Raw genomic sequence first — 11,123 nt, forward strand, 5'->3', positions numbered from 1 at the left:
TTTTTTTTTTTTTTTTTTTTACACAGCTCACTAAACTCCGCTGTTAACTACATAAAATCAGCGTTTGTTTTTTCGTGTTCTCAACAATTCACTACAGTCAGCACAATGAGCACCGTATGGGTTTAGCGGGTGGCATTTTGACGGCGGGGGAGAGTGAAGATGTCACATTCCTACAAGGTGGTTGTTGTGTTCAATGTTGGTCAGCGTTTGATCGATTGCTTTCTACATTGCTATGAGTTCTGTTGCACATATCGAGCGTTGACGTCTGTGTAAAATGCGGCTTTGTCTGTGTGACACGGGGAGGGAGAGCTGCTGACAGACACAGCAGAGCAGAGACTCAGTCATCACTTATAAAAGGTCCATGAACCACTGAAATTTCTTCTTCACCACCCACCGAGTAGCTCAGCCAGCAGGAGGTTAATGTAATGTTGCCATTAAGTGGTATTGTGCGTAGTATCCAAGTACTAGAGGTTGGTATCGGGCCCGATACTGGTATTGGCGCATCCTGGATAACATCTGTATAAGACATCGACCCTCCTGTCTCACCTGTTGTTCTTGGTCAGTGACAGGCTCCTGCTTTTGATTTGACAGGTAAGCTGGTGACGGTGAAGTACCTGCGTTTGGACCGATACCACCAGCGCTTCCCGCAGGCGCAGGGCTGCAGCACACCCCTGAAGGCCTCCAGCCTCCACCTGAACACCATGAGCATGATGAACACTACACCCTGTCTGCAGCACCACAGCTCAGCCAACTCTTCAGGCTTCTCATGAGATGACCGTGAGCCTGAGCGCCTCCTCCTGCGTGTCCTCCCAGCATCACAGCACCAGTCTGCTGCTGCTCCTTCACTGCTTTATAAAGGGGGAGACTTCTGTTTGTGTTGTGGGAGATTTTATTTTTTGTTGTTGTTTTCAACACAGGATCTTTGCAAGAGAAACTGTTCAGCAGTAGAGTGTTTTTTTTTCTATAATCTTTGTATTAGAAATGACATGGAGTTAACAAGGAAGTTTTTTGGGGATATTTAAGATGCGCGCAAAGACTCTGACCCTCCCTCCTCTTCCACAGTCCAACTGGTGCCATGACCAAGTTCATCTGGGCACTGATGTGGCTGCATGGTTTGGAGTATACCCCTGTGTAAGCTTTCAAAACAACCGGTGTGGGTGTTGATTTCCTTAAAATGTTCAATGTACTTATTCTTTTTTTGTCAAGTGAGGAGGGCATGAACAGACTTGTAGAGGGTGTGCTGTAAATACATGTGAAAGGTGGCACAAGCTTTACCACATCCTCTGTATTAAAAGCAAATTATAAGCTCACATTTTTCTTGCTGCTCACTTAGCCACAGCAGAGTACATCCGTATCCAGAGGTTGCAGTAGCACAGATATACACAGAACAGTGAGGAGGTTGACTCAACCACTGTGTTTGTTGTTTCCTCAGTGTATTTTGTGTATGGCCTTGAAACTCTGTCCTTGTTTTTGTTATTGTATCCTGCAATGCTCCCAAACTTTTGAGCAATATAACAGAATCAGGGAGTGTACACCTGAAGCTTTATTCTGCAGATTTAATCCAATATATTCACAAATTACTGTTATCACTTATATTTATTTACCTCTTTCAAGCGAGGTAATTTTTCCTGTTGGTGCGTCCCCTCATTGAATTGGATTTCTCTTGTGAACAGATGCTGTGTATTGTCATCTCTCTTTGTACATGACCAACAGACCACAAGAGCACACTGATATCAGGATGTGTCATGTCCAGTCTGTGCTCCTCTTACCTTGGTGATCCAGTTGATGGAACCTGTGTCACTACCGCTCTTTGATTACAGTACATCACCCTCTTGTAATGATGCTGTCACTGTTTTGTCCTTACTAAGGAGGCAGTGTGAGGATGTCAACAGTGTGTAATACTCCATTCCAAATATTCCTTTCTGTAAGGAGACTGAATACTGGGGTTCCTGATTGCTTCTGTTTTACAGCATCTGTGTATTCAGAGAATGCTAAAAAATGCAGGAGTTGCTATACATATTTTTATTGCAGTGAATTGACAGTAGGATTTCGTATTTGCAGTGTGAATTTACAAATGATGCACATTTCAAATGATCAAGACAACCCAACAGTGCCTTACATTTGTGCTTTTTTTAAGACCAGCACTGCATTACTGGAGAATGTACTGGATTTAAGAAAGAGAAAGGGAGAGTTAGGCCTGCCATAGATGTAGTTTGCTAGTTTCCTTTGATTTGAAACCAAATGCTTCTCTTTATTTATTTTTTAAACAGCCATGGTGATGTACTATTTTAATGTCATACGACCTGTTACATGTCATACCTTTTTTTTTCTTAAAGGATTGACCTTACATCCACTTCCAAACAGTTGTCAGGATGTGTAAAACAACAAAATAAAGTGAACCCTTTCAGAAATAAGACAGTTGTTAGTGCATCACTATAATCTATTTTTGTATGTTTCCAGCAGAATGGTGCACCTGCAGCATCTCAATGAGGCTAAATGTAAATACAACCTCATGGATGCATTCTTTTCCTCTGTATTTTATGCAAACATTGTACATTGATATAACTAATGTGCCATTATATGCAGCTTTATTTTCGGTGTGTTATTTGTTTGGATTTACCATTATCTCTAACCTGCAAGCCAGAGGTGGGAGGTATACAGTGCAAGACATTTTAAAAGATTTGTTTTAATGTAATTTCTCAATTGTACAAATGGCTCAAATTAAAGATTTATTAGATTTTAAAATTGTTTGTTCTTTTTCATCATTTGCACACATAGCAGAGACATTTTAGAAACTTTCCGAGATCTTTCCTGTGTTTTTCGCTCTTATCCAACTATGTTGAGGCTGCTGAATTCCTTTTATTTAGCATGTTTTGAGTAATGGGGATAAAGTCCTAAATACCACTATTAAAACTGCCCATCAAGGTCCTTGCCTAGTAGAAACCCCAATTCCAATGAAGTTGGGACATTGTGTAAAATGTTAATAAAAGCAGAATACAATGACTTGAAAATCCTTTTTGACCCACATTTAACTGAATACACCACAAAGACACTTTTTAATTTTTTGTGAACTTTTTATGAAAGCAGTGTGCTCTTGTGAATTCCTATTACTGACTGCTGAATGTAGAACTTTTTGTCTCATCTGTGGGATTTAGTTGTTTTTGACTGAGGGTCATTCATACAGGAGCTAAATTAAGCCTTCCCACAGCCTGGTCACAAAAATCACCATTATTTGCACAGTATGTGCGGTAGATTTACACAGACATGTTGCTACTCACTTTGGGAATGACACCCCTCGACTGGTACATGAGTACGAGAAAACAGTCAGGAAACTGGCTGGCTAAAGGAACCACCTTTGTTTCAACCTAAGATGCCACCAATATGACGTCTTCCCCAGAAGTTTGAGGCTGCGCTCTTCTGTAAAAGGATATAGGGATGGAAACATTCTGAGAAGAGCTCAAGCACAACCTCTAAGTGAAAGGATTTGACAATTACACTTCACCATAGACAACCTTATGGAACAAACAAAACAACTACAGAAGAGACTCTTCACCAAGGTAACCAGAGAAATCTTTTAGGAGAGCTCAAGATAAATAAACCGCCTTTATTTGGCCAAATATGTTACACACACATCGAGAGGAGCCAGCTTTATCTTTATCTTTATATCTTTATTGTCATTGTACATTGTACAACGAAATTAAAATGCAATACTTCAAGGAGCTCGGTCACCCGGGAGGAGCTCAGAGTAGAACCGCTGCTCCTCCACATCAAGAGGAGCCAGCTGAGGTGGCTTGGGCATCTGCTTCGGATGCCTCCTGGGCGCCTTCCTAGGGAGGGGTTCCGGGCATGTCCCACCGGGAGGAGGCCCCGGGGAAGACCCAGGACACGCTGGAGGGACTATGTCTCTCGGCTGGCCTGGGAACGCCTCAGCATTCCCCTGGAGGAGCTGGAGGAAGTGTCTGGAGAGAGGGAAGTCTGGGCATCTTTGCTTAGACTGCTGCCCCCGCGTCCCGGTTCCAGATAAGCGGAGGAAAATGGATGGATGGATGGATGTTAAGCACAAGGAATTTGTTTCCGGTACAGAACCAAGGCAGCCATCTGTGGCACCAACTCACACCAATGGCTCTAACCATCGGCGGCAACTTGGGAGTTCAGTGTCTTGCCCAAGGACACTTCGACATGTGGACTGCAGGCACCGAGATTCGCACCTTCAAACCGTTGGTTGGGAGATGACTGCTCTACCTACTGAACCACAGTCATCCTTCTGGAAACAACTTGCTTGGAAACAGCAAGAGCAAGGCACGCCAGATGACTAAATTCCAGAGACAGAATGGACAGTCAGCCTCAGACGTCCTCGGTTGGGGGAGCAAGGAGGAGCACAACCCAAAACCATTGCACAGTGACAAATGGGTCAAAAATTTCTCAGACAGAGAACTAAAGGACACAGAAAAACAGGTATTAGCCAAGGAATTGAACTTTGCAGGCACACCCAAACAAATCCTTGTGATACACTTCATCACAGCCACAGAGTCAGCCATTAGGAACAACAAGCTGGCTGAGGCTGAGGTGGAAGAAATCAGGATTAAGCTCACACCTGCTGTGGCAAGTGCCAAACTCCCAAATGGATGCCTTGTGCGGAGCAGGCCGAAGTGCATGCCATGTGCAGAAAAGGCCAAAATGCACACTGTGCCCTTTGCCCCTTTCTGGAGCAGGGCAATTTGCACACTGTGGTTGGAGTAGGCCAAAATGCACAGTGTGTGCGTCAAGCCCTCTCTGTGGAGCAGGCTCAAATGCACACTGTGTGCACACCAGTTAACATTTGTGGTAGGTTGACTCTGAGCGGCCAGGAATGTAGGAGACAGACTCAAAAAATACATCAGGTTTTCTCAAATCAATAATTTATTTTAAACAAGTGCCAGCAAAGTACACATGCCAAACAAAATCACTAAACAAACTAAATGGTTATTTTCACATAACTGAAGAAAACTCAACTCAAAATAACTCAACTCAACACAACTTACAGGCACATGCACACAGCTACACTTAGACTGCCACACTCCCAGCTGCTCCACCTCAGCTGATTAAATAGCCCCTGGTATCAATCAACCCTATGACATCCTTGATGACAGCAGAGAGCGTACAGAATGAGGAAGTGATTAACCACCTCCTCCTCTATCCTATATCCACCTAGTAAATACAATCAAACATTTAACACACAGGTTAAGGCATTAAGAAACATACATGACTTAACTTAGGGACAAGTGGAGTGTTCTCACCCACTTTGTCACAACATTAGATGCTCAAAAGCAGGTTGAAAATTCAGCGTCATATAATATTACTTCGCATTTGTAGGCACGCCTTTCTAATGTAATTTTCAGAATGCATGCTAATGGCCTTACAAACAATAAGATATAGCTACTGTTGCCATTAAAAAAAACCAAGAATAAATACAAAAAAAGGAAAACACTGACAAAAGAAATTTAAACAATAAGGCCTATGTGTAGTAAGTTTACCTTATCCCATACTGGGCCATCCTCTGACAAACTGTTCGCTCACACACTCCGAACAGCTGTGCTATGACCCGCACCGTGTGTCCCCAGAGGGGGTGAGAGGGGTAGTTACCTCCACTGTGCACTTTACTATCACATCTGTGTACCTGATGTTATTGTCATACAGCATATACAGTATCAGCTTATAAAGTATCAGAAATACCACTAATGGAAAATAAATTATTTGCAAGCATTCTGGTCATACTGACAGAGGTGACCAAACCATAAAGCAAAGACAATAAAGATCCAGATCAGCTGACAGTTAAATACAGAATAAGACAGCAGATTGTCAGACATTCATATCCTGGGTGACAATTGAATATCAGAGGCTGTGTGTATTATTTTTAATTACTGTAAATAATTCCATTATATTTAAATCCAAAAAAACACAGTTTTTGAATGAATTAAGCATATAGAGGTTATCAGTTTGCGTCTTAAGAACAGACATTTAACTGATTTTTAATGAATAAATGTCATTGTATTATTGTATATGATAGCACAGTGTGGATATTAATAAATTATAGATGTGGAAAGTATTCTTACCTTTATTATTTGTATTTCATCTCTGTCTGTTTCAGCTTCTGTGCCATAAAAAACGTAATCAACTCCGCTGCTGTGTTAGTTCAGTCTGAGGATTTAAAAACAAAAAGACAGATTTTTGCCTTAAGTTTAAACAGACAGCCTGACATATTGAGAAATCTGTTTATGATATGCCTTGAAAACTTTACTCTGTGTCAACCAGCTGAGACAAAGAACATCTTTAGAACGGGGTCGCTAGGTGGCATTAAAGGCAAGAAAAGTATTTATTTTACTCTTTTCTCTCTGTGTTTTTTCTGTATTCCACATTATACTTTATGGCTGGTTCAACACAGCAAGTGATACTCAATGTCAACTGAGTGGTTTTAAGTTTAGTGTTGTTAAACTGTTTAGTTGTTTATCCAAGAGGAACATGCCAAAATCTTAATGACAGCAATAAAAAGTCTGTGGGGATTGTGTCTTTGTCAAACATAAGACCCAGTCAATTTGAATAGAACCACAGAAATAATACTGATACATATGACGTAATGACACTCCTGCTGCAGAACCAACAAAGGCCCAACCCAGGCTTCCAGTCATCGTTTTAAATACAGACTTATAAATCATTGCCATAGCTTTAGCTACCAGAATACAGACAGCCATCTCCATATTAATCCACCCAGAACAAACAGGTTTAATCAAAAATAGAAAAGCTTCAGATAGCATGTATACAATATTTAACCTAATCAATCTTCTTAGCAAAACCAAACCAAAACTATAATCCTATCATTAGACACAGAAAAAGCATTCGACAAAGTAAACTGGATGTTCTATTCACCAAAATCTCTTCACACATTAACTACCCTGATGCATAGACCCACTGGTTTCCATCAACATTCTGGACTACTGAACACACCTAGAGTATGAACTGAATAATGTGGGAATAGCCAAGTTGTCTCAAGGCAGATCCTCTTTACTGACATATTTTTCTGTCAGGCTCCACGCACCAATCTGACATTGATCTATTCTATTTGAATACTAGAACTGTTGAGCAAAGCTCAACCTCTCATCTGCATTCACTGAAACTACTGCTACTTCTAGTATGACTGCTTGTATGACTACTTTCACTGTGGTAACTCCACAGTGTCATCTCCACACTAGAATGAATATACCAGATTGGTGTGACTACTCATCTGGACTTCTGTTGTGTCCCAACATGGACCACATCCTGTGGCCTATTTAAGTGACAGGCCAGGAACCAGTGCCAACCTGCTGTAGCAAATACCTACTTTTCTCCCCAGCCTTATATTGGCCACCAGTTTTTTTTATTGTCAGGAAGTTAAACATGTTCCAAATTAACATAAATGTCAGGCTGTGAATTTTCAATGACTTGTAGCAAAGGTGTAGTTTTCAGAATTTCTGTTCATGTAAGTGCAGCTATATGCCCATATTAAACAAAATGCAGCAAATTCACATATTTTAGAAGCTGGAAAGCATGGCACCAAGTTATGATCGAAAATATAATCATTTCAGCTCTAATAATATCATGCTTTTATTTAAAATGACAAATTATTAGGTAAAATTAATATCCAGTATTTTTTTTCGAAATTAGAGCTGCGTCACTGGTTGTCATGGTAATGAGAACTTGACCTATATTGACCCGCTATTCTAAATTCAGTCTGCCCGTGAACTGAAGAACGGGAGCTGAAATAAGTGAAACTCTTCAACTGTGAACAAATGCTGATTGTTGAGAAGTGAACAACTTGATTTCAGAAAACATCTATGATAAACTGCTGACATCTTGAAGCGTGAAGGCAGCTTTAGTGGAGAAGCCATGGCCTCCTCTGCTTTACTCCGTAAGAAACACCCGATGACTCTTGGGATCCACAGTTTGTAAGTCCGCTATGGTAAAACACAGCAGACCACTGACTATTTACACCTTGCTTTAAATCACTGTATAATAGAGCATCATAAATGAAAAAATGGATAAATATACTATTTATTGTGATTTTGACTGAAAATATTTGCCCAGAACCATATCAAAATAGCACACCTCCAGTAAACGTATTATTTCGTTATAAAATGGATAAAAACGATGTATTGTACTGAGAGTGCACATGGCAGGTTTAAAATATTCATGTAGTTGCTGAAGACCCAACAAAGGCGCAACCCAACCTTCCAGTTATCATTTTAAACACAGACTTATAAGTCATTGCCATAGCTCTAGCCACCAGAATAGCGAGTTATCTCCGTGTTAATCCACCCAGATCAAACAGGTTTAATCAAAAAAAGAAAAGCTTCAGATAACATGTATACAATATTTAACATAATCAATTTTCTCAGTAAAAACAAACCAAAACTATAATCCTATCATTAGACACAGAAAAAGCATTCGACAAAGTAAACTGGATGTTCTATTCACCAAAATCTCTTCACACATTAACTACCCTGATGCATAGACCCACTGGTTTCCATCAACATTCTGGACTACTGAACACACCTAGAGTATGAACTGAATAATGTGGGAATAGCCAAGTTGTCTCAAGGCAGATCCTCTTTACTGACATATTTTTCTGTCAGGCTCCACGCACCAATCTGACATTGATCTATTCTATTTGAATACTAGAACTGTTGAGCAAAGCTCAACCTCTCATCTGCATTCACTGAAACTACTGCTACTTCTAGTATGACTGCTTGTATGACTACTTTCACTGTGGTAACTCCACAGTGTCATCTCCACACTAGAATGAATATACCAGATTGGTGTGACTACTCATCTGGACTTCTGTTGTGTCCCAACATGGACCACATCCTGTGGCCTATTTAAGTGACAGGCCAGGAACCAGTGCCAACCTGCTGTAGCAAATACCTACTTTTCTCCCCAGCCTTATATTGGCCACCAGTTTTTTTTATTGTCAGGAAGTTAAACATGTTCCAAATTAACATAAATGTCAGGCTGTGAATTTTCAATGACTTGTAGCAAAGGTGTAGTTTTCAGAATTTCTGTTCATGTAAGTGCAGCTATATGCCCATATTAAACAAAATGCAGCAAATTCACATATTTTAGAAGCTGGAAAGCATGGCACCAAGTTATGATCGAAAATATAATCATTTCAGCTCTAATAATATCATGCTTTTATTTAAAATGACAAATTATTAGGTAAAATTAATATCCAGTATTTTTTTTCGAAATTAGAGCTGCGTCACTGGTTGTCATGGTAATGAGAACTTGACCTATATTGACCCGCTATTCTAAATTCAGTCTGCCCGTGAACTGAAGAACGGGAGCTGAAATAAGTGAAACTCTTCAACTGTGAACAAATGCTGATTGTTGAGAAGTGAACAACTTGATTTCAGAAAACATCTATGATAAACTGCTGACATCTTGAAGCGTGAAGGCAGCTTTAGTGGAGAAGCCATGGCCTCCTCTGCTTTACTCCGTAAGAAACACCCGATGACTCTTGGGATCCACAGTTTGTAAGTCCGCTATGGTAAAACACAGCAGACCACTGACTATTTACACCTTGCTTTAAATCACTGTATAATAGAGCATCATAAATGAAAAAATGGATAAATATACGTCTGTGTAGTGATGTGCTTATACCATCAGTCTCCTATTTAACTCTCTGAATAATGTCAAAATAGCACACCTCCAGTAAATGTATTATTTCGTTATAAAATGGATAAAAACGATGTATTGTACTGAGAGTGCACATGGCAGGTTTAAAAAAGTATGAATATTCATGTAGTGTTTGAGAAAAATGTGTTTTTTCTATCGGTGCAAGTCATCGAATTTAACATTGAAAGTATAGGACAAAGATGGCGACTGAGCCATTTTTTGAAAAATGCTAAAACTTGTGTATGTGCGCGCGCCATGGAGGCGACGTCCGATATTGGAGTCAGCGACGTCTGACGTTAATGCGGTCAATGTGGACCTGTTGTGTAGGCGTGGATGATTACATCAGCATGTTTTTATTGTTGACACCTGATTGAAATATATCCATAGTTTTTAGAGCGTCGGGTTTATATGTTCAGACCTGTTGAAGCCACAGTGGGATTGTATTTGCCAATTTAAAGCACCTGTGAGCTGTCGTTAGGCTTTAAAAAGTTAGCATATAACTTTGAAATGTTATTGAGGATTATAATCAACAAAATAAACTATTATCTCCTGTGGCTTCGGGGTCTGTGTAGTGATGTGCTTATACCATCAGTCTCCTATTTAACTCTCTGAATAATGTCAAAATAGCACACCTCCAGTAAATGTATTATTTCGTTATAAAATGGATAAAAACGATGTATTGTACTGAGAGTGCACATGGCAGGTTTAAAAAAGTATGAATATTCATGTAGTGTTTGAGAAAAATGTGTTTTTTCTATCGGTGCAAGTCATCGAATTTAACATTGAAAGTATAGGACAAAGATGGCAACTGAGCCATTTTTTGAAAAATGTCAAAACTTGTGTATGTGCGTGCGCCATGGAGGAGATGTTCGATATTAGAGCCTCCCCAAATGCTGTCTCTGCATTTAGTACCCTCTGTGTGGCCTCCCCAAATGCAGTGTGTGCATGTAGCCTCCCCAAATGTAGTATGTGCATGTAGCCTCCTCAAATGAAGTGTGTGCATTTAGCCCCCTCTGTTGAGCCTTTGTGTAACCTCCCCAAATGAAGTCTGTGCTTTTAGCCCCCTTTGTATAACCTCCCCAAATGAAGTGTGTGTATTTATTCTCTGTGTAGCCTTTTTGTGTAGCCTCCCCAAATGCAGTGTATGCATTTTGTCCCCTCTGTGTAGCCTCTCCAAATGCAGTGTGTTTATTTAACCCCCTCTGTGTAGCCTGCCGAAATGCAGGGTGTGCATTTAGCCCCCTCTGTGTAGCCTCCCCAAATGCAGTGTGGGCATTTAGCTCCCTCAGGTTGAGCCTCTGTGTAGCCTCCCCAAATGCTGTGCATGCGTTTAGCCCCCTCTGTGTAGCCTCTCCAAATGCAGGGTGTGTATTTAGCCCCCTCTGTGTAGCCTCTCCAAATTAACAGTGTGTGCATTTAGCCCCCCCCCCGCGTAGCCT

At 40.5% G+C, this 11,123-nt stretch overlaps 2 protein-coding genes across 3 annotated transcripts in view; both read left to right on the plus strand.

Annotated features, from left to right (window-relative positions):
- The window catches only part of lemd3 (LEM domain containing 3), a 16,321-nt gene extending 13,593 nt beyond the window's left edge, over nucleotides 1-2,728 (plus strand). The window contains 1 exon segment of the mRNA XM_020601308.1: nucleotides 592-2,728. Coding sequence (XP_020456964.1) covers nucleotides 592-770 — 179 coding nt within the window. The 3' untranslated portion in view covers nucleotides 771-2,728.
- A 6,576-nt stretch (nucleotides 2,729-9,304) lies between these two features.
- The window catches only part of msrb3 (methionine sulfoxide reductase B3), an 18,574-nt gene continuing 16,755 nt past the window's right edge, over nucleotides 9,305-11,123 (plus strand). Inside the window, exon 1 of one of the 2 annotated variants that reach the window (XM_020601347.1) lies at nucleotides 9,305-9,505. In XM_020601347.1, coding sequence (XP_020457003.1) covers nucleotides 9,484-9,505 — 22 coding nt within the window. In that variant the 5' untranslated portion in view covers nucleotides 9,305-9,483. Of the gene's footprint in view, nucleotides 9,506-9,525; nucleotides 9,543-11,123 lie in introns of those variants that run through there. The other variant, XM_020601344.1, reaches the window with a different exon arrangement.

Source organism: Monopterus albus, unplaced genomic scaffold, assembly GCF_001952655.1.
Source record: "Monopterus albus unplaced genomic scaffold, M_albus_1.0 scaffold51.1, whole genome shotgun sequence".
Classification (NCBI taxonomy): domain Eukaryota; kingdom Metazoa; phylum Chordata; class Actinopteri; order Synbranchiformes; family Synbranchidae; genus Monopterus; species Monopterus albus.